This window comes from Heteronotia binoei, chromosome 7 (genome assembly GCF_032191835.1).
Source record: "Heteronotia binoei isolate CCM8104 ecotype False Entrance Well chromosome 7, APGP_CSIRO_Hbin_v1, whole genome shotgun sequence".
Lineage (NCBI taxonomy): Eukaryota > Metazoa > Chordata > Lepidosauria > Squamata > Gekkonidae > Heteronotia > Heteronotia binoei.
The window spans coordinates 4,678,248-4,702,273 of NC_083229.1; the positions used below are offsets into that span (position 1 = coordinate 4,678,248).

Consider the following 24,026-nt stretch of genomic DNA (forward strand, 5'->3'; position numbering starts at 1 on the left):
CTGACCCAAGGCCATCCCAGCAGGTGCAAGTGGAGGAGCGGGGAATCAAACCCGGTTCTCCCAGATAAGACACCGCACACTTAACCACTACACCAAACTGGCTCTCCTATGTCCGGATTTATGTCAGGATTCGGCCTTCATAGCAAATTAGTTTGACACCCCTGCTCTACAGTCTGCGGGGCAAAGCATCAGGGGAAGCTGAGATCAGCCCTACTCCTTGGCAGGCAACGGGCTTCTGGGCAACACCGCCAGGCTGTTGTGTCTACGCAACTATCGAGTAGGAACCGGATACACAGACCAAGCCCTAGGAATCACTAGGATGTACCTTGCATTAAAAAAGAAAGGTATTTAGTTCTTCAGAAATGAGTAAAGGGGGGTGGGTGGGGAGGATGTGTGTCTGTAGCAAGAGGTGGCTCTGCTCAGCGTTTGGTCCCAAGTTGATGTTTGCGAAGACTGGTGTTTCACCGGCTGCCTCGCTGAAGGTCAGTAAGGAGCATGTGGAGCTTCTGGGTCACGGCGACCTGAGGATGAAGGAAGGCGGAAGGTGAGAAGCGAAGGAGAGCACTCCCAGAGGACCACAACTCAGTACTAGAAGGCACCCGGCAGGTCCTTGGTTCGATCTCTGGCAGCCCCAATCAAAAGGAACTCCTGAAATGGCTTGGAAGCACCTGCCACTCAAAGCGGGCTGTGACTCAGTCTCCTAGAAGACAGATTTCCCCCTTGCTTTGGCAGGCTTGCTCAAGCGCACAGGACCATTGGCTGAGGTCAGTGTTCCCTCTAAGCTGCAGTGTCTTGTGAGCAAAAATTCTACTTTGTGAGCTACTGCATAAATTAGTGTGCTCTGGGGTCATCCTTCCTGAGCTAAGACAAAAATGTGTGAGCTAAAAACCTGAAAGCTGGCTTACGCTAACTCAGCTTAGAGGAAACACTGGCTGAGGTTCCTCCCTTGGGAAGGAAGGGAAGAATAGCTTGCTTTGCCAGGCTCTCTCAATCGCACAGCAGAGCTACTGAGCCAAGCCTCTCTTCCTTCTATTGGCTGAGGCTCCTCCCTTGGGGAGGAAAGGGGGGGACAGCTTGCTTTCCTAGGCTCTCAATCTCACAGCCGAACAACTGAGCCAAGCCTCTCTTCATTCTATTGGCCAGGGCACCTCAGCCTTCTGATCTCCTGGGGAAGGAGGAAAAGAACCAGAGCTTCCTTTGCCTGATTCCCTGGATTGCGCAGGAGAGATACAAAGAAAGCACCTTTAAGACCAACGAGTGTTAATGTTTTAAACATGTTTTATTTTAAATTTGTAAAAAATCTTTAATTGTGTTTGTCTGTGTCTTTTATAAAGATTGGAGAAATGTCGACTGCGGGGTGACATGATCAAGGTTTGCAAGTTTATGCATAGGATAGAGAAGGTAGAGAAAGAAGCACTTTTCTCCCTTTCCCACAATACAAGAACTCGTGGGCATTCAATGAAATTGCTGAGCAGTCGGGTTAGAACGGATAAAAGGAGGTACTTCTTCACCCAAAGGGTGATTAACATGTAGAATTCACTGCCACAGGAGGTGGCGGCGGCTACAAGCATAGCCAGCTTCAAGAGGGGAATGGATAAGCATATGGAGCAGAGGTCCATCAGTGGCTATTAGCCACAGCGTATTGTTGGAACTCTCTGTCCGGGGCAGTGATGCTCTGTATTCTTGCGCTTGGGGGGGGGGGCGCCAGTGGAAAGGCTTCTAGCTCCACTGGTGGACCTCTTGATGGCACTTGGGGTTTTTGGCCACTGTGTAACACAGAGTGCTGGACTGAATGGGTCACTGGCCTGATCCAACATGGCTTTTCTTATGTTCTTATGGAACTATTTGCCTGGGGCAATGATGCTCTGTATTCTTGGTGCCTGGGGGGGCAACAGTGGGAGGGCTTCTAGTGACCTGGTCCCACTGGTGGACCTCCTGATGGCACCTGGGTGTTTTGGCCACTGTGTGACACAGAGTGTGGGACTGGATGGGCCACTGGCCTGATCCAACATGGCTTCTCATGTTCTTATAAGCACAGCCAGCTTCAAGAGGGGATTGGATAAGCATATGGAGCAGCAGAGGTCCATCAATGGCTATAAGCCACAGCGTATTGTTGGAACTCTGTCTGGGCCGTGAGGCTCTGTATTCTTGTGCTGGGGGGGCACAGTAGGAGGACTTCTAGTGTTCTGGCCCCACTGATGGACCTCCTGATGGCACCTGAGTTTTTTGGCCACTGTGAGACATGGAGCGTTGGACTGGATGGGCCACTGGCCTGTTCCAACATGGCTTCTCTTATGTTCTTCTGTGACACAGAGTGTTGGACTGGATGGGCCATTGGCCTGATCCAACATGGCTTCTCTTATGTTCTTCTGTGACACAGAGTGTTGGACTGGATGGGCCATTGGCCTGTTCCAAGATGGCTTCTCTTATGTTCTTCTGTGACACAGAGTGTTGGACTGGAGGGGCCATTGGCCTGATCCAACATGGCTTCTCTTATGTTCTTCTGTGACACAGAGTGTTGGACTGGATGGGCCATTGGCCTGATCCAACATGGCTTCTCTTATGTTCTTCTGTGACACAGAGCATTGGACTGGATGGGCCATTGGCCTGATCCAACATGGCTTCTCTTATGTTCTTCTGTGACACACAGTGTTGGATTGGATTGGCCCCTGGCCTGATCCAACATGGCTTCTCTTAGGTTCTTACGATTATATATCTGCTACCTAGAATGTTATGTCACACCTGGCCCCGCCCGACAAGGTCTCATTTATGTCAGATTCAGCCCTCATAACAAAGGAGTTCGATACCCCTGGTATAATTCCTCTGAATTATGAGCATCTGCATGAGCCTCATACCTGGAAGGCCTCTGGATCTTGCAGCCTCTTGTGGGCGGGGCTGAGCTTGCTCAAGGAGGCCTGGGCGTGCTTCTTGATCTCGTCAAGGCTGGGGAGTGCCTGGAAGACCTTGGTTGGAGAAGGAGGAAACATGTTCACAACTGTGGGGACCTGAGAGACTGCATTGGGGGACAAGAGCAGAATCCAAAGGGTCTTGCTGGATCAGTCTAGTGGCCTATTGAGGATCAATATCCTGCCTGCAGCCCGATGCTCCTGGGAAACCCACTGTCAAGTCCCCTGTTTATTCCTAACCGTTTGCTGCAGTAACTTAAGTTTTACAGCTTAGGCCTGTGTTGTGTCTTCTAAAGCAGTGTTTCCCATTTGCAGGGTCGTGACCCGGTACCGGGCCACGGAAGCGTCACTACCGGGTCACAAGAAAAGCCAAAGCTAGCCCCGCCCCCAGCAAAGCATGACCTCTGCTCTGCTTCCTTCCTTCCCCCATCTCCCTGTTGTGCATATAAAAGCTAGCCTTGAAGACTGACACAGGCTGCAAAGCCTGAGCTTCCTTCCCCCTGTGTCTCTCTGTTGTGCAGAGAAAAGCTAACCTTGAAGATTGACACAGGCTGCAAAGTCTGAGCTCTGTTTTCCTTCCTTCCTTCCCCCATCTGTGTTGTGCAGAAAGGAGCTGGGCTGCCTCTCCTTCCTTCTCTCCCCCCCCCCTTTTTCCAAATTCTGGGCAGAATTTTTGCTGGTTGAGGTCATCTGATGGTGAGGAAAGTTTTTTTTTCTTTGCCCCCCCTTCTTTCTTTCTTTCCCTGCAAGTGATGCTCTGTCTGTATTCTTGGTGCTGGGAGGGGGGGAAGCAACAGTGGGAGGGCTTCTAGTGCCCTAGCCCCACTGGTGGACATTCTGGAAGTGACATCACAGGAAAAGGTAGAGTTTTGGTTCAGTGTACCCCAGAAGTGACATCACTTGACCCTTGAGACTACAGGAAATGACATAATTCCTGTTTCCCAGCTCCACCTCCAAAGTCTCCTGGCTCCACCCCCAAATTTTAGTGGGTCACAAAGCAGAAGTGTAAAATTAACCAGGCCACAGGAAAGAAAAGTTTGGAAAACCCTGTTCTAAAGAATGTGAGATGGTGAAGCTAAAGTGTTCAAGGTCTTTGATCCTCCCTTTCAATTCCCAGGTCTTCCTTTCCCTTTTCAGTTCCTGCATGCCTCATTGTATTATTAGTGATGTAGTATTGCTATTCTAACCTGTAACCTTTTAGCAGTTTGAAATATGCGCAGCTGGCTACTAAAGGCCTAATCCTTGCTCTGATCTTGCTAGTCAGTTTCCACACTGACAGCGTCTATGAGATACCATGCTCTTTTACAATAAGTGAACTTATCTAAAATACAAAGAGTCTCGTTATTGAAAGACGTGGGGACTTGACACCCACAGGGCCATGAAGACAACAGCCTTCTCCCCCACTCCCAGAGCCAGAGGGCAACCTCAGGGGAAGGCCTCGGCCTCTGTGTCCTGTTGTTGGCCCTCCAGAAGAACTGGTTGGCCACTCTGTGAGGCAGGAGGCTGGACTAGATGGACCCTCCCTGATCCAGCAGGGCTCTTCTGATGTTTTAATGAAGGCCTTGGCCTCTCTGCCCTGTTGTTGACCCTCCAGAGGAACTGGCTGGCCACTGTGTGAGACAGGAGGCTGGACTAGATGGACCCTCCCTGGTCTGACCCAGCAGGGCTCTTCTGATGTTCCTCTCAGGGGAAGGCCTCAGCCTCTCTGCCCTGTTGTTGACCCTCCAGAAGAACTGGTTGGCCACTGTGTGAGACAGGAGGCTGGACTAGATGGACCCTCCCTGATCTGATCCAGCAGGGCTCTTGTGATGTTCTTCTCAGGGGAAGGCCTCGGCCTCTCTGTCCTGTTGTCAGCCTTCCAGAGGAACTGATTGGCTTCTGTGTGAGACAGGATGCTGGACTGGATGGATCCTCCCTGGTCTGATCCAGCAGGGCTCTTCTGAGGTTCTTCTCAGGGGAAGGCCTCCACCTCTCTACCCTAGAGTAACTGGCTGGCCACTGTGTGAGACAGGAGGCTGGATTGGATGGACCCTCGCTGGTCTGACCTAGAAGGGAACTTCTGATGTTCTAATCAAGAGAAGGCCTTGGCCTCTCTGCCCTGTTGTTGGCCCTCCAGAGGAACTGGCTGGCCACTGTGTGAGACAGAAGGCTGGACGAGATGGACCCTCCCTGGACTGATCCAGCAGGGGTCTTCTAAGGTTCTTCTCAGGGGAAGGCCTTGGCCTCTCTGCCCTGTTGTTGGCCCTCCAGAGGAACTGATTGGCCACTGTATGAGACAGGAGGCTGGACTAGATGGACCCTCCCTGGTCTGATCCAGCAGGACTCTTGTGATGTTCTTCTCAGGGGAAGGCCTCAGCCTCTCTGCCCTGTTGTTGGCCCTCCAGAGGAACTGGTTGGCCCCTGTGTGAGACAGGAGGCTGGACTAGATGGACCCTCCCTGGTCTGACCCAGCAGGGCTCTTCTGATGTTCTTCTCAGGGGAAGGCCTCGGCCTCTCTGCCCTGTTGTTGGTCCTCCAGAGGAACTGGCTGGCCACTGTGTGAGGCAGGAGGCTGGACTAGATGGACCCTCCCTGGTCTGACCCAGCAGGGCTCTTCTGAGGTTCTTCTCAGGGGAAGGCCTCGGCCTCTCTGCCCTGTTGCTGGCCCTCCAGAAGAACTGGCTGGCCACTGTGTGAGACAGGAGGCTGGACTAGAGGGACCCTCCCTGGTCTAATCCAGCAGGGCTCTTCTTATGTTCTTCTCAGGGGAAGCTCTTGGCCTCTCTTCCCTGTTGTTGACCCTCCAGAGGAACTGGCTGGTCCCTGTGTGAGACAGGATGCTGGATTGGATGGACTCTCACTGGTCTGATCCAGCAGGGCTCTTCTGATGTTCTTAAAAGGAATTTTCCCCCTACCTGCCCATCTTTGAGGTACAGACGATGCAGGATTTCCACAGCGGTGGGAGTCACCTTTCCAGCCTCTCTGGTTCTTCCCAGCAACCAGAACTCAACTTCCTCCCCGGCCCGAGGGGGAGCCTCTTCCTCCAAGGCCATGAGGTCCATATGTGGGAACCCTGTTGATAGGAAAGTGACTGTCAGCTCAGCAGCACTCTGAGAATGCAGTAGGTGGTCAGAGAAACCCAGTTGCACCCCAACAGTTCTCCACACAGGCATGAGGTGCATTTCTGTATAATTTGGGAAGCCGTTTGCCTCTGCCATCAGAAAATTCCTAGTCCCCAAAGCCAGAACACACCAGAAGAAGATGACTGCAGATTTATACCCAGCCCTTCTCTCTGAATCAGAGCCTCAGAGCAGCTCACAATCTCCTATATCTTCTTCCCCCACAACAGTCACCCTGTGAGGTGGGTGGGGCTGAGAGAGTTCCCACAGCAGCTGCCGTTTCAAGGACAGCTCTGAGATAGCTCCTTTGGTGGAACATTTCACAGCAAAGAAACATGCTCCCGAGGCTTTAAGATTTTGTGTTGTCGAAAAATTCAACTCCAATGTATATAATAGAAATGATGTTACCAAATGGTTATTACAACGTGAGGCATTCTGGATTTTTAAATGTAATTCTCTCCAACCAAATGGTTTAAACAATGAATGTGATTTGTCCTGTTTTATATGAGTGTTTGCAGCATCAGTACATAAGAACATAAGAGAAGCCATGTTGGATCAGGCCAATAGCCCATCCAGTCCAACACTCTGTGTCACACAGTGGCAAAATTTTTTTATATATACACACACACTGTGGCTAATAGCCACTGATGGACCTCTGCTCCATATTTTTATCTAAACCCCTCTTGAAGGTGGCTATGCTTGTGGCCACCACCACCTCCTGTGGCAGAGAATTCCACATGCCAATCACCCTTTGGGTGAAGAAGTACTTCCTTTTATCCGTTTTAACCTGTCTGCTCAGCAATTTCATCGAATGCCCACGAGTTCTTGTATTGTGAGAAAGGGAGAAAAGGACTTCTTTCTCTACTTTCTCCATCCCATGCATTATCTTGTAAACCTCTATCATGTCACCCCGCAGTCGACGTTTCTCCAAGCTACCTTTCTTCAACCTTTCTTCATAGGGAAAGTGCTCCAGCCCTTTAATCATTCTAGTTGCCCTTTTCTGGACTTTCTCCAATGCTATAATATCCTTTTTGAGGTGCGGAGACCAGAACTGCACACAGTACTCCAAATGAGACCGCACCATCGATTTATACAGGGGCATTATGATACTGGCTGATTTGTTTTCAATTCCCTTCCTAATAATTCCCAGCATGGTGTTGGCCTTTTTTATTGCAAACGCACACTGTCTTGACATTTTCAGTGAGTTATCTACCACGACCCCAAGATCTCTCTCTTGGTCAGTCTCTGCCAGTTCACACCCCATCAACTTGTATTTGTAGCTGGGATTCTTGGCCCCAATGTGCATTACTTTGCACTTGGCCACACTGAACCGCATCTGCCACGTTGACGCCCACTCACCCAGCCTCAACAGATCCCTTTGGAGTGCCTCACAATCCTCTCTGGTTCTCACCACCCTGAACAATTTAGTGTCATCCGCAAACTTGGCCACTTCACTGCTCACTCCCAACTCAGTAGACTTGATGTGGCTCCTTTAAATGAGTATGTTAACTTTGAACACGTGTAAATGTGTTTATATTGTATGCCTGTATAGTGGGTTTTAATGGTCGCTGGAGCACCACATTATAAACATCACTGACATTGCACTTGAAGGATTGATTTCCATTGTCAATTGTGTCATTTTTTTGCATTAAGGTAAAATGGGTCATTTGAACATTTGAAATGATTTTTGAAAGTATTATTTGCATATTTAGTTTGTATTCTTCTTCACTCAGCCTGTGGAAGCTTCAGAGAAGGGAAGGCAGAGAGGCGCCGCCTTCGTAGCTGTCTGCTGCTGTTGGCTTTTTTTCTACCGCAGTTTGATTCGTGAAGAAGGCTCTATCTTGCCAGTTCTTGGTTGAAACCATTTGAAGGAGTACTGGTCCCAAGAAAGACTGTGCATATTATAGAACTTCACCTATTTTGACCTTTTCAAGGAGCATGCATATTGTATGACTTCATCTTATGTACAATTGATTGCTCTAAGTGTTTGTTTATGTTTCTGTTATAAACTTTAATGAGAATTTGTTGAGCGTATTGGAGGCTGGTTTAGTCACAGAACCCTTAGGGGCTCCCTTGCTAGTCATTTATCTGTGATTCTCTATTGTTATTGGGTTACTTAATCCCCAGGTGGGGGCAGGGGATCCCCCGGTTTGGAGACCCCCCCCTGCTTCAGGGTCGTCAGAAAGTGGGGGGAGGGGAAGGGAGGGGAGGGAAATGTCTGCTGGGAACTCTATTATTCCCCATGGAGATTTATTCCCATAGAAAATCATGGAGAATTGATCCGCGGGTATCTGGGGCTCTGGGGTGGCTGTTTTTTGGGATAGAGGCACCAAATTTTCAGTATAGCATCTAGTGCCTCTCCCCAAAATACCCCCCAAGTTTCAAAAAGATTGGACCAGGGGGTCCAATTCTATGAGCCCAAAAAGAAGGTGCCCCAATCCTTTATTATTTCCTATGGAAGGAAGGAATTGAAAAGGTGTGCCGTCCCTTTAAATGTGATGGCCAGAACTCCCTCTGGAGTTCAATGATGCTTGTCACAGCCTTGATCTTGGCTCCACCCCAATGTCTCCTGGCTCCACCCCCAAAGTCTCCTGGCTCCACCCCCAAAGTCCCCAGATATTTCTTGAATTGGACTTGGCAACCCTAGCCATAGCTCTTGCAGAATTGTCCTTGAAAGGGCAGCTTCTGGGAGCACTCTCTCAGCCCCACCCACCTCACAGGGTGTCCGTTGTGGGGGAGGAAGGTAAAGGAGATTGTGAGCTGCTCTGAGACTCTGAGATTCAGAGTGGAAGACGGGATATAAATCCAATATCATCACCATCAACAGATGAGTTCCATATTTTGTCCCATTGTGGCGCGGTAAGGCCCTTGTGCTAGGCAATTTGATATTAAACAGCCACTTTTATCTGGAGCAGAGGCCATGATGTCAACTGTATGGACAGTACGGCCTCTTGACGCAATGGCAGTATGCAGTAAGCATAGATGACAGTTTCAGGGGGAATCCGTGCTGCTCTCTATGTTGCTGCTGGATTCTGATCTAACTGAATACGATGGCAGTTATGTGTCGAGCCCAGACTTGAAAATGAAGTCCTCATTCCTCAATAAACCGAGAGAGCCAGTTTGGTGTAGTGGTTAAATGCGCAGGCTCTAATCTGGAAAACTGGGTTTGATTCCCCACTCCTCCACAGGCAGCTGTTGGTGTGACCTTGGATCAGTCGCAAGTTCTCTCAGAGCGGTTCTGCTCAAGAGCAGTTCTCAGGAGAGCTCTCTCAGTCCCACCTACCTCACAGACAGTGTTCCCTCTAAGCTTAGTGTGAGCTAGCTCACGGTTTTGTACATCTCATACATCTTTGTCTTAGCTCGGGAAATGTGGCCATAGAGCAAATGAATTTATGCATTAGCTCACAACTTTAAGGCCAGTGGCTCACAAAGTAGAATTTTTGCTCACAAGACTTCTCAGCTTGGAGAGAGAGTATTGTTCACAGGGTGTCTGTTCTGGGGAGAGGAAGGGAAAGGAGATTGTAAGCCGCTCTGAGACTCCGAGTGAAGAATAAGAATAAGATGATACTCCAAATCTCAGAGCGGCTTTCAATCTCCTTTATCTTCCTTCCTCACAACAGACACCCTGTGAGGTGGGTGAGGCTGAGAGAGCTCTGACAGAAACTGCCCTTTCAAGGATAGCTCTGCCAGAGCTATGGCTGACCCAAGACCATCCCAGCAGGACCAAGTGGAAGAGTGGGGAATCAAACCCAATTCTCCCAGATAAGAGTCTGCACGCTTAACCACTACACCAGGGCAGGGGGAGAAATCCAGTCTCCTCTTCACATCAGTGAAAGGGAAAATGCTGTTAAGCGTCACTCTTATAGAGGACCCTGAATGCCTGCAATGAATTCTTCATGCCGTACAAACCTGGCTTATGGAATTCACCATCACAGGCTATGGCCACTAGTTCCACATCCTGCTGCAATGTTGACGTACAAATGCATGCAACAGAATCCAGACCGCTGCCATCTAGTACGGAAAAGCTACTGGGACAGGGAAAGAGATCTGGAAGCAGAGAAGCTTCCTTCCCGCTTCGTGGGCAGAGTCTGATGCCCATCTGCAGGGGCAAACATGCACCTAGGATCATGTGAGAGGAAATGTGGGGAGCGGGTGAGCCTCAGGACGACAGCTGCAATTGCTGAGCTGTCGGGTTACAATAGAAAAAGGAAGTCCTTCTTCACCCAAAGGGTGATTAATATGTGGAATTCACTGCCACAGGATGTGGTGGCGGCTACAAGCATAGCCAGCTTCAAGAGGGGATTGAATAAGCATATGGAGCAGAGGTCCATCAGGGGCTATTAGCCACAGCGTATTGTTGGAACTCTGTCTGGGGCAGTGATGCTCTGTATTCTTGGTGCTGGGAGGGGGGCAATAGTGGGAGGGCTTCCAGTGTCCTGGCCTCACTGATGGACCTCCTGATGGCACCTGAATTTTTGGGCCACTGTGTGACACAGAGTGTTGGACTGGAGGGGCCATTGGCCTGATCCAACATGGCTTCTCTTATGTTCTTATGTGTGACACAGAGTGTTGGACTGGAGGGGCCATTGGCCTGATCCAACATGGCTTCTCTTATGTCCTTATGTGTGGCACAGAGTGTTGGACTGGAGGGGCCATTGGCCTGATCTAACAGGGCTTCTCTTATGTTCTTCTGTGACACAGAGTGTTGGACTGGATGGGCCATTGACCTGATCCAACAGGGCTTCTCTTATGTTCTTATGTGACACAGAGTGTTGAACTGGATGGGCCATTGGCCTGATCCAACATGGCTTCTCTTATGTTCTTCTGTGACACAGAGTGTTGGACTGGATGGGCCATTGGCCTGATCCAACAGGGCTTCTCTTATGTTCTTATGTGACACAGAGTGTTGGACTGGAGGGGCCACTGGCCTGATCCAACAGGGCTTCTCTTATGTTCTTATGTGGCACAGAGTGTTGGACTGGAGGGGCCACTGGCCTGATCCAACATGGCTTCTCTTATGTTCTTATGTGACACAGAGTGTTGGACTGGAGGGGCCACTGGCCTGATCCAACAGGGCTTCTCTTATGTTCTTATGTGACACAGAGTGTTGGACTGGAGGGGCCACTGGCCTGATCCAACAGGGCTTCTCTTATGTTCTTATGTGGCACAGAGTGTTGGACTGGAGGGGCCACTGGCCTGATCCAACAGGGCTTCTCTTATGTTCTTATGTGGCACAGAGTGTTGGACTGGAGGGGCCACTGGCCTGATCCAACAGGGCTTCTCTTATGTTCTTAAGTGACACAGAGTGTTGGACTGGAAGGGCCAAAGGCCTGATCCAACAGGGCTTCTCTTATGTTCTTATGTGACACAGAGTGTTGGACTGGAGGGGCCCTTGGCCTGATCCAACAGGGCTTCTCTTATGTTCTTATGTGGCACAGAGTGTTGGACTGGAGGGGCCACTGGCCTGATCCAACAGGGCTTCTCTTATGTTCTTATGTGGCACAGAGTGTTGGACTGGATGGGCCACTGGCCTGATCCAACAGGGCTTCTCTTATGTTCTTAGGTGACACAGAGTGTTGGACTGGAGGGGCCACTGGCCTGATCCAACAAGGCTTCTCTTATGTTCTTATGTGACACAGAGTGTTGGACTGGAGGGGCCACTGGCCTGATCCAACAAGGCTTCTCTTATGTTCTTATGTGACACAGAGTGTTGGACTGGAGGGGCCACTGGCCTGATACAACAAGGCTTCTCTTATGTTCTTATGTGACACAGAGTGTTGGACTGGAGGGGCCACTGGCCTGATCCAACAAGGCTTCTCTTATGTTCTTATGTGACACAGAGTGTTGGACTGGAGGGGTATTGGCCTGACCCAACATGGCTTCTCTGATGTTCTTATGTGACACAGAGTGTTGGACTGGAGGGGCCACTGGCCTGATCCAACAGGGCTTCTCTTATGTTCTTATGTGACACAGAGTGTTGGACTGGAGGGGCCATTGGCCTGACCCAACATGGCTTCTCTGATGTTCTTATGTGACACAGAGTGTTGGACTGGAGGGGCCACTGGCCTGATCCAACAGGGCTTCTCTTATGTTCTTATGTGACACAGAGTGTTGGACTGGAGGGGCCATTGGCCTGACCCAACATGGCTTCTCTGATGTTCTTATGTGACACAGAGTGTTGGACTGGAGGGGCGATTGGCCTGATCCAGCATGGCTTCTCTGATGTTCTTATGTGACACAGAGTGTTGGACTGGATGGGCCACTGGCCTGATCCAACAGGGCTTCTCTGATGTTCTTATGTGACACAGAGTGTTGGACTGGAGGGGCCATTGGCCTGATCCAACAGGGCTTCTCTGATGTTCTTATGTGACACAGAGTCTTGGACTGGAGGGGCCACTGGCCTGATCCAACAGGGCTTCTCTGATGTTCTTATGTGACACAGAGTCTTGGACTGGATGGGCCATTGGCCTGATCCAACAGGGCTTCTCTTATGTTCTTATGTGACACAGAGTGTTGGACTGGAGGGGCCATTGGCCTGATCCAACATGGCTTCTCTTATGTTCTTATGTGACACAGAGTGTTGGACTGGATGGGCCATTGGCCTGATCCAACAGGGCTTCTCTTATGTTCTTATGTGACACAGAGTGTTGGACTGGATGGGCCATTGGCCTGATCCAACAGGGCTTCTCTTATGTTCTTATGTGACACAGAGTGTTGGACTGGAGGGGCCATTGGCCTGATCCAACAGGGCTTCTCTTATGTTCTTATGTGACACAGAGTGTTGGACTGGAGGGGCCATTGGCCTGATCCAACATGGCTTCTCTTATGTTCTTATGTGACACAGAGTGTTGGACTGGATGGGCCATTGGCCTGATCCAACAGGGCTTCTCTTATGTTCTTATGTGGCAAAGAGTGTTGGACTGGAGGGGCCAAAGGCCTGATCCAACAGGGCTTCTCTTATGTTCTTATGTGACACAGAGTGTTGGACTGGAGGGGCCCTTGGCCTGATCCAACAGGGCTTCTCTTATGTTCTTATGTGACACAGAGTGTTGGACTGGAGGGGCCACTGGCCTGATCCAACAGGGCTTCTCTTATGTTCTTATGTGGCACAGAGTGTTGGACTGGATGGGCCACTGGCTTGATCCAACAGGGCTTCTCTTATGTTCTTATGTGGCACAGAGTGTTGGACTGGATGGGCCACTGGCTTGATCCAACAGGGCTTCTCTTATGTTCTTATGTGGCACAGAGTGTTGGACTGGATGGGCCACTGGCCTGATCCAACAGGGCTTCTCTTATGTTCTTAGGTGACACAGAGTGTTGGACTGGAGGGGCCACTGGCCTGATCCAACAAGGCTTCTCTTATGTTCTTATGTGACACAGAGTGTTGGACTGGAGCGGCCACTGGCCTGATCCAACAAGGCTTCTCTTATGTTCTTATGTGACACAGAGTGTTGGACTGGAGGGGCCATTGGCCTGACCCAACATGGCTTCTCTGATGTTCTTATGTGACACAGAGTGTTGGACTGGAGGGGCCACTGGCCTGATCCAACAGGGCTTCTCTTATGTTCTTATGTGACACAGAGTGTTGGACTGGAGGGGCCATTGGCCTGACCCAACATGGCTTCTCTGATGTTCTTATGTGACACAGAGTGTTGGACTGGAGGGGCCACTGGCCTGATCCAACAGGGCTTCTCTTATGTTCTTATGTGACACAGAGTGTTGGACTGGAGGGGCCATTGGCCTGACCCAACATGGCTTCTCTGATGTTCTTATGTGACACAGAGTGTTGGACTGGAGGGGCGATTGGCCTGATCCAGCATGGCTTCTCTGATGTTCTTATGTGACACAGAGTGTTGGACTGGATGGGCCACTGGCCTGATCCAACAGGGCTTCTCTGATGTTCTTATGTGACACAGAGTCTTGGACTGGAGGGGCCACTGGCCTGATCCAACAGGGCTTCTCTTATGTTCTTATGTGACACAGAGTGTTGGACTGGATGGGCCATTGGCCTGATCCAACAGGGCTTCTCTGATGTTCTTATGTGACACAGAGTGTTGGACTGGAGGGGCCATTGGCCTGATCCAACATGGCTTCTCTTATGTTCTTATGTGACACAGAGTGTTGGACTGGATGGGCCATTGGCCTGATCCAACAGGGCTTCTCTTATGTTCTTATGTGACACAGAGTGTTGGACTGGATGGGCCATTGGCCTGATCCAACAGGGCTTCTCTTATGTTCTTATGTGACACAGAGTGTTGGACTGGAGGGGCCATTGGCCTGATCCAACAGGGCTTCTCTTATGTTCTTATGTGACACAGAGTGTTGGACTGGAGGGGCCATTGGCCTGATCCAACATGGCTTCTCTTATGTTCTTATGTGACACAGAGTGTTGGACTGGATGGGCCATTGGCCTGATCCAACAGGGCTTCTCTTATGTTCTTATGTGGCAAAGAGTGTTGGACTGGAGGGGCCAAAGGCCTGATCCAACAGGGCTTCTCTTATGTTCTTATGTGACACAGAGTGTTGGACTGGAGGGGCCCTTGGCCTGATCCAACAGGGCTTCTCTTATGTTCTTATGTGACACAGAGTGTTGGACTGGAGGGGCCACTGGCCTGATCCAACAGGGCTTCTCTTATGTTCTTATGTGGCACAGAGTGTTGGACTGGAGGGGCCACTGGCCTGATCCAACAGGGCTTCTCTTATGTTCTTATGTGACACAGAGTGTTGGACTGGAGGGGCCACTGGCCTGATCCAACAGGGCTTCTCTTATGTTCTTATGTGGCACAGAGTGTTGGACTGGATGGGCCACTGGCCTGATCCAACAGGGCTTCTCTTATGTTCTTAGGTGACACAGAGTGTTGGACTGGAGGGGCCACTGGCCTGATCCAACAAGGCTTCTCTTATGTTCTTATGTGACACAGAGTGTTGGACTGGAGCGGCCACTGGCCTGATCCAACAAGGCTTCTCTTATGTTCTTATGTGACACAGAGTGTTGGACTGGAGGGGCCACTGGCCTGATCCAACAAGGCTTCTCTTATGTTCTTATGTGACACAGAGTGTTGGACTGGAGGGGCCACTGGCCTGATCCAACAAGGCTTCTCTTATGTTCTTATGTGACACAGAGTGTTGGACTGGAGGGGCCACTGGCCTGATCCAACAAGGCTTCTCTTATGTTCTTATGTGACACAGAGTGTTGGACTGGAGGGGCCATTGGCCTGACCCAACATGGCTTCTCTGATGTTCTTATGTGACACAGAGTGTTGGACTGGAGGGGCCACTGGCCTGATCCAACAGGGCTTCTCTTATGTTCTTATGTGACACAGAGTGTTGGACTGGAGGGGCCATTGGCCTGACCCAACATGGCTTCTCTGATGTTCTTATGTGACACAGAGTGTTGGACTGGAGGGGCCACTGGCCTGATCCAACAGGGCTTCTCTTATGTTCTTATGTGACACAGAGTGTTGGACTGGAGGGGCCATTGGCCTGACCCAACATGGCTTCCCTGATGTTCTTATGTGACACAGAGTGTTGGACTGGAGGGGCGATTGGCCTGATCCAGCATGGCTTCTCTGATGTTCTTATGTGACACAGAGTGTTGGACTGGATGGGCCACTGGCCTGATCCAACAGGGCTTCTCTGATGTTCTTATGTGACACAGAGTGTTGGACTGGAGGGGCCATTGGCCTGATCCAACAGGGCTTCTCTGATGTTCTTATGTGACACAGAGTGTTGGACTGGAGGGGCCACTGGCCTGATCCAACAGGGCTTCTCTGATGTTCTTATGTGACACAGAGTGTTGGACTGGAGGGGCCATTGGCCTGATCCAACAGGGCTTCTCTGATGTTCTTATGTGACACAGAGTGTTGGACTGGATGGGCCATTGGCCTGATCCAACAGGGCTTCTCTTATGTTCTTATGTGACACAGAGTGTTGGACTGGAGGGGCCATTGGCCTGATCCAACAGGGCTTCTCTTATGTTCTTATGTGACACAGAGTGTTGGACTGGAGGGGCCATTGGCCTGATCCAACATGGCTTCTCTTATGTTCTTATGTGACACAGAGTGTTGGACTGGATGGGCCATTGGCCTGATCCAACAGGGCTTCTCTTATGTTCTTATGTGACACAGAGTGTTGGACTGGATGGGCCATTGGCCTGATCCAACAGGGCTTCTCTTATGTTCTTATGTGACACAGAGTGTTGGACTGGAGGGGCCATTGGCCTGATCCAGCATGGCTTCACTGATGTTCTTATGGGAGGAAACAGTTAAAGCGCTCCTGCATGCAACTTCTCTACAACTCTCTCCCTCTAAAAAGCTGCTCTCTCCTGATTTGTCAGATGGAGCTGAATGCATTCTGCAGAAGATCCCAAGAAGGCTTTTTAAAACTTAAATTAAAAAAGATTAAGAGCGAATTTGCATTGCAGCTCCGTGAACAACAAACACAGCTAAATGGAACTTCCGTGTTCCATGGCAGTGCATTTCTGAACACCTAGTGCTGGAGGCAAACCCCAGGGCTCTGAGCCGCGTTGCTTAGCAACTTTTGGCCTTTTCACAGCATAGCAGTTCCCAAGAGCCTGGAACAATGTGGGGGGTGAAGGGTGGGGGTGGGAGGAGGAAAACCGGCAGCAGACTGAACTTTACCCAACTGTAGTAAAAGTTAAATCGAGCACAATTTGGAAAACATCTCAGCACAGCAAAAACTCCTTGCATTTCTGCGCATTTAAACAAATTTATTCTCTCTTACTACAAGGGGAGGGGGGAGAATAAAAAGCAACCACCTGCCCCACCACCTAAAATGGGACATTGCAGACAGTCGAGCAGATCAGAAAATTAAAAAGAAAACCATTCCTTCCGTTCATTGATCTACTGCCATAGGATTGCCAAATTAAGTACGTTGGAGACCAGTATTCCCTCTAAGCTGCGTTAGAACCAGTTTGGTGTAGTCCCTATGAAGAAAGGTTAAAACGCTTGGGGCTCTTTAGCTTGGAGAGACGTCGACTGCGGGGTGACATGATAGAGGTTTACAAGATAATGCATGGGATGGAGAAAGTAGAGAAAGAAGTACTTTTCTCCCTACAAGAACTCGTGGGCATTCAATGAAACTGCTGAGCAGTCGGGTTAGAACGGATAAAAGGAAGTCCTTCTTCACGCAAAGGGTGATTAACATGTGGAACTCACTGTCACAGGAGGTGGTGGTGGCTACAAGCATGGCCAGCTTCAAGAGGGGATTGGATAAAAATATGGAGCAGAGGTCCATCAGTGGCTATTAGCCACAGTGAATATATATTTTGGCCACTGTGTGACAGAGTGTTGGACTGGATGGGCCATTGGCATGATCCAACATGGCTTCTCTTATGTTCTTATGTAGTAGTTAAGTGCCTGGACTCTTACCTGGGAGAACCGGGTTTGATTTCCCACTCCTCCACCTGCACCTGCAGGAATGGCCTTGGGTCAGCCAGAGCTTTTGAAGAGCTGTCCTTGAAAGGGCAGTTTCAGTCAGAGCTCTCTCAGCCCCACCCACCTCACAGGGTGTCTGTTGTGGGGGAAGAAAATATAGAAGATTGTAAGCCGCTCTGAGTCTCTGATTCAGAGAGAAGGGGGGGGGGGTTATAGATCTGCAGTCTTCAGTCTTCTTGTTAGTGTGAGCTAGCTCACAGTTTTTTAGCCTCTGCTCACACATTTTTGTCTTCGCACAGGGAAAATGGCTCCAGAGCAAACTGTTTTATGCAGTCGCTCACAACTTTAATGCCAGTGGCTCAAAAAGTAGAATTTTTGCTCACAAGACTGCAGCTTAGAGGGAGTGTTGGAGTCGACCCCATCACGAGGGTGCAAAGTGTGATCAGCTCTAAATTCTAACAAAGTGTGACGAAATTGGGGTACAGGAATGCAGGGAGCAGCCCACACGAAAAACAACTTATCTCGGAGCAGTCCCCCTGCCAACCTTCTGCCCTCATTTTTTTGAAGAGACGATGACCTCTAAAAAGGTCTGTTGCTAACTGGATCTCTGGAGAGCCAGTTTGGTGTAGTGGTTAAGTGTGCGGACTCTTATCTGGGAGAACCGGGTTTGATTCCCCACTCCTCCACTTGCACCTGCTGGAATGGCCTTGGGTCAGCCATAGCTCTGGCAGAGGTTGTCCTTGAAAGGGCAGCTGCTGTGAGAGCCCTCTCCAGCCCCACCCACCTCACAGGGTGTCTGTTGTGGGGGAGGAAGATAAAAGAGATTGTGAGCCACTCTGAGACTCTTCGGAGTGGAGGGTGGGATATAAATCCAATATCTTCTTCTTTGGAGGCAGGGCAGGATTAGCACAGTGTCAAATAAATATATGGCTTCCAGTGAGCTCCTGTTTTTCCAGCCTCAGGCCCACATCCAGAATACAGGATAACAATTCTAGCCTACCTTACAGGGTTGTTACTAAGATCCTACAGTTAGGAGGCATGCCGAGAGCTTGGAACACTCATAAGTACTGCATAAATTCCACCACTATTTTAGCATCTCTCTAGAAAAGATGACTCATTTTTAAAAATGGAAATGGAAGTCCAAGATGCTGATTTCTGAGCCAATTATCAAATATGACATGAATTCACTGCCACAGGAGGTGGTGGCGGCTACAAGCATAGCCAGCTTCTCAAGAGGGGGTTAGATAAAAATATGGAGCAGAGGTCCATCAGTGGCTATTAGACACTCTGTGTCACACAAGGGCCACTGTGTGACACAGAGTGTTGGCCTGGATGGGCCACTGGCCTGATCCAACATGGCTTCTCTTATCATAAGAACATAAGAGAAGCCATGTTGGATCAGGCCAATGGCCCATCCAATCCAACACTCTGGGTCACATAAGAACATAAGAGAAGCCATGTTGGATCAGGCCAATGGCCCATCCAGTCCAACATTCTGTGTCACATAAGAACATAAGAGAAGCCATGTTGGATCAGGCAATGGCCCAACCAGTCCAACACTCTGTGTCACATAAGAACATAAGAGAAGCCATGTTGGATCAGGCCAATGGCCCATCCAGTCCAACACTCTGAGTCACATCAGAACATAAGAGAAGCCATGTTGGATCAGGCCAATGGCCCATCCAGTCCAACACTCTGTGTCACATAAGAACATAAGAGAAGCCATGTTGGATCAGGCCAGTGGCCCATCCAGTCCAACACTCTGTGTCACATCAGAACATAAGAGAAGCCCTGCTGGATCAGGCCAATGGCCCCTCCAGTCCAACATTCTGTGTCACATAAGAACATAAGAGAAGCCATGTTGGATCAGGCCAGTGGCCCATCCAGTCCAACACTCTGTGTCACATAAGAACATAAGAGAAGCCATGTTGGATCAGGCCAGTGGCCCCTCCAGTCCAACACTCTGTGTCACATCAGAACATAAGAGAAGCCATGTTGGATCAGGCCAGTGGCCCCTCCAGTCCAACACTCTGAGTCACATCAGAACATAAGAGAAGCCCTGCTGGATCAGATCAGAGGTCTATCTGGTCCAGCATCCTACCTCACACAGTGGCCAACCAGTTCCAACAACAGGAGTTCCGACAACAGGGCGTAGAGGCTGAGGCCTTCCCGTGAGAAGAACACCAGAAGAGCCCTGCCGGATCAGACCAAGGAGGGTCCATCTAGTCCAGCATTCTCCTGTCTCACACGGTGGCCAACCAGTTCCTCTGGAGGGCCAACAACAGGGCACAGAGGCCAAGACTTTCCCCTGAGAAGAACATCAGAAGAGTCCTGCCGGATCAGACAAAGGAGGGTCCATCTAGTCCAGCATCCTCCTGTCTCACACAGTGGCCAACCAGTTCCTCTGGAGGGCCAACAACAGGGCGTAGAGGAAGAAGAAGAAGAAGATATTGGATTTATATCCCGCCCTCCACTCCGAAGAGTCTCAGAGCGGCTCGCAATCTCCTTTACCTTCCTCCCCAACAACAGACACCCTGTGAGGTGGGTGGGGCTGGAGAGGGCTCCCACAGCAGCTGCCCCTTTAAAGGACAACCTCTGCCAGGGCTATGACTGACCCAAGGCCATGCTAGCAGGTGCAAGCGGAGGAGTTGGGGAATCAAACCCGGTTCTCCCAGATAAGAGTCCACATACTTAACCACTACACTAAACTGGCTCTCTAAGGCAAGAGCCCTTCTCCTGAGGAGAACATCAGAAGAGCCCTACTGGGTCAGACCAGTGAGGGTCCACCTAGTCCAGCCTCCAGTCTCACACAGTGGCCACCCAGTTCCTCTGGAGGGCCAACAACAGGGCAGAGAGGCCGAGGCCTTCCCGTGAGAAGAATACCAGAAGAGCCCTGCTGGATCAGACCAGGGAGGGTCCATCTAGTCCAGCATAATGCCTCACAAAGTGGTCAACCAGTTCCTCAACAAGGCAGAGAGACCAAGGCTTTCATAAGAACATCAGAAGATGTCTCACACAGTGGCCAACATGTTCTTCTGGAGGGCCAGCAACAGAGGCCAAGGCCTTCCCCTGATGTTACCTCCTGGCTCTGGGATTCAGAGGTCCACACTCCTCTTTTTCCAAGAGAGGAAGGTGCCACTAGAGTTGGCAGGGACTGAACCTAGAACCTTCTGCATGAAGAACAGACACTCTACCACAGTCCCTTCCATTGTAAATAGCTACAAACACACAGCGCTCACCAGCAGCATCCCAAAGCCTGTAGACCACTTTGCTTCCCGGAATAGTGGTCTTCTCTTCATCTTCGGTCACCTTCAGTCGTGGGCAGCCATTGACTTTCACCAGCTAGGGGAAGAACGGGAAATTAAACCAATGTGGCTTTGGTCTCGGGTACCTGGTGGGAGCAATAAGCCAGGAAGGGAAATGAGGGAAGCCGGTCAGGTGTGCGGAGAGAGTATGTCTCCCAAGAGTCAGGGGGGGGGGGGAGGGAACTATATGAAAGTCATTCTGCTAACACAGCATGATTTGGAAGACAGAAGGGGTTCTTAAAATATTTGGCTTTTCAAAAGCAAGTTTCTGGTTCCCCAGGACCTTGAGGAGTGGGGGGGGGGGGGGATGCAGGAAGCTCCTACATAGAAATCATACATAGTATGAGAGCTCCAGTGCCTTTAGAACACATACTTGTTTATCATTATTTACATTATTTATAGTCCACCTTTCTCACTTGCACGCACATGAAAGCTTAAAACAAAAAGGTAAAGGTAGTCCCCTGTGCAAGCACCAGTCGTTTTCAACTCTGGAGTGACGTTGCTTTCAAAACGTTTTCACGGCAGACTTTTTATGGGGCGGTTTGCCATTGCCTTCCCCAGTCATCTACACTTCCCCCCTCAGCAAGCTGGGTACTCATTTGACCAACCTCGGAAGGATGGAAGGCTGAGTCAACCTCGAGCCGGTTACCTGAAAACCCAGCTTCCGCCAGGGATCGAACTCAGGTCGTGAGTAGAGCTTAGGGCTGCAGTACTGCAGCTTTACCACTCTGTGCCACGGGGTTCTTTAAGGGCTTAAGGAAAAGAAAGGTCCCCTGTGCAAGCACCAGTCGTTTCTGACTCTGGGGTGACGTTGCTTTCACAACGTTTTCACGGCAGACTTTTTTACGGGGTGGTTTGCCCTTGCCTTCCCCAATCTTTTACGCTTTCCCCCCAGCAAGCTGGGTACTCATTTGACCGACCTCGGAAAGATGGAAGGCTGAGTCAACCTTGAGCTGGCTACCTGAACCAGCTTCTGCTGGGATCGAACTCAGGTCGTGACGTGAGCAGAGCTTAGGACTGCAGCGCTGCAGCTTTAACCCTCTGTGCCACGGGGCTCAATGCAATATTGTCTTGTACCCTCAGTGAGATGGATCTGACCACAACTTGGTCCCTGGCTCATGAAAGCTCCCACTGCAATACATCGCTTTATCTTTAGGTGCCACAGAACTTTATGCTTCTCTACAGAACTGAAGAAATCCAGGAATCCGCCCCCCTCGCGCACACGCACACAAACACACACACACACACACACTGCATCTCCCACCCACGGATCTTGGGGAAGAAAGCACTTACCTTGTAGACACAACCCAGGGAAGGCTGCAGTGGGCACGTCACCAGGTGAGTCCCAACGCCAATCATGTCAATTTCATTTCCCTGATGGGACAGAGGAAAGAAGAGATTTGGTTGGCCCCTGTGTGAGGCAGAATGATGGACAAATGGGCCCCTGGTCTGATCCAGCAGGGCTCCTCTGAGGTTCTTATGAAGGCCTCGGCCTCTCTGCCCTGTTGGCCCTCCAGATGAACTGGTTGGCCACTGTGTAAGACAGGAGGCTGGACTAGATGGACCCTCACTGGTCTGATCCAGCAGGGCTCTTCTGATGTTCTTCTCAGGGGAAGGCCTCGGTCTCTCTGCCCTGTTGCTGGCCCTCCAGAGGAACTGGTTGGTCCCTGTGTGAGACAGGAGGCTGGACTAGGTGGACCCTCACTGGTCTGACCCAGCAGGGCTCTTCTGATGTTCTTCTCAGGGGAAGGCCTCGGTCTCTCTGCCCTGTTGCTGGCCCTCCAGATGAACTGGTTGGCCCCTGTGTGAGACAGGAGGCTGGACTAGGTGGACCCTCACTGGTCTGACCCAGCAGGGCTCTTCTGATGTTCTTCTCAGGGGAAGGCCTCGGCCTCTCTGCCCTGTTGCTGGCCCTCCAGAGGAACTGGTTGGTCCCTGTGTGAGACAGGAGGCTGGACTAGGTGGACCCTCACTGGTCTGACCCAGCAGGGCTCTTCTGATGTTCTTCTCAGGGGAAGGCCTCGGTCTCTCTGCCCTGTTGCTGGCCTTCCAGATGAACTGGTTGGCCCCTGTGTGAGACAGGAGGCTGGACTAGGTGGACCCTCACTGGTCTGACCCAGCAGGGCTCTTCTGATGTTCTTCTCAGGGGAAGGCCTTGGCCTCTCTGCCCTGTTGCTGGCCCTCCAGATGAACTGGTTGGCCCCTGTGTGAGACAGGAGGCTGGACTAGGTGGACCCTCACTGGTCTGACCCAGCAGGGCTCTTCTGATGTTCTTCTCAGGGGAAGGCCTCGGTCTCTCTGCCCTGTTGCTGGCCCTCCAGATGAACTGGTTGGCCCCTGTGTGAGACAGGAGGCTGGACTAGGTGGACCCTCACTGGTCTGACCCAGCAGGGCTCTTCTGATGTTCTTCTCAGGGGAAGGCCTCGGTCTCTCTGCCCTGTTGCTGGCCCTCCAGATGAACTGGTTGGCCCCTGTGTGAGACAGGAGGCTGGACTAGGTGGACCCTCACTGGTCTGACCCAGCAGGGCTCTTCTGATGTTCTTCTCAGGGGAAGGCCTTATCCTCTCTGCCCTGTTGCTGGCCCTCCAGAGGAACTGGTTGGTCCCTGTGTGAGACAGGAGGCTGGACTAGGTGGACCCTCACTGGTCTGACCCAGCAGGGCTCTTCTGATGTTCTTCTCAGGGGAAGGCCTCGGCCTCTCTGCCCTGTTGCTGGCCCTCCAGATGAACTGGTTGGCCCCTGTGTGAGACAGGAGGCTGGACTAGGTGGACCCTCACTGGTCTGACCCAGCAGGGCTCTTCTGATGTTCCTCTCAGGGGAAGGCCTCGGCCTCTCTGCCCTGTTGCTGGCCCTCCAGAGGAACTGGCTGGCCCCTGAGTGAGACAGGAGGCTGGACTAGATGGACCCTCCCTGGTCTGATCCAGCAGGGCTCTTCTGATGTTCTTCTCAGGGGAAGGCCTCGGCCTCTCTGCCCTGTTGTTGGCCCTCCAGAGGAACTGGTTGGCCCCTGTATGAGACAGAATGATGGACAAATGGACCCCTGGTCTGATCCAGCAGGGCTCTTCTGAGGTTCTTAACAGGAAATTTCCTTCTTAGCTGTGCTTTGAACACCTAAACTGTACCATTCCAAAGATTATTGGCTCCATGAAAACTTCTTGCTACCCTCCCTGCTATCGGGGGTCAGCCAGGGCTCAGCAATAGTGGGGACTCTGCAGGAGAAGAGAAGCCCCGTGTAGCCAGCCTTGAATTAACAGAAGCTGGCCAGCAGAAAAATGAGCTCCCTCCTGCCCTGATTCATCAGGTGAACCTCAGCAGGCTGTT

General features: G+C 50.8%; 1 protein-coding gene across 1 annotated transcript in view; it reads right to left on the reverse strand.

Annotated features, from left to right (window-relative positions):
- Positions 1-415: 415 nt before the first annotated feature.
- Positions 416-24,026, reverse strand: part of NAPRT (nicotinate phosphoribosyltransferase) — a 95,943-nt gene continuing 72,332 nt past the window's right edge. The window contains exons 9-13 of the mRNA XM_060243167.1: positions 21,999-22,079; positions 20,640-20,742; positions 5,801-5,958; positions 2,856-2,963; positions 416-521 (exon numbers count right to left, since the gene is read on the reverse strand). Of these exons, the coding sequence (XP_060099150.1) occupies positions 462-521; positions 2,856-2,963; positions 5,801-5,958; positions 20,640-20,742; positions 21,999-22,079 (510 nt within the window). The 3' untranslated portion in view covers positions 416-461. The remainder of the gene's footprint in view (positions 522-2,855; positions 2,964-5,800; positions 5,959-20,639; positions 20,743-21,998; positions 22,080-24,026) is intronic.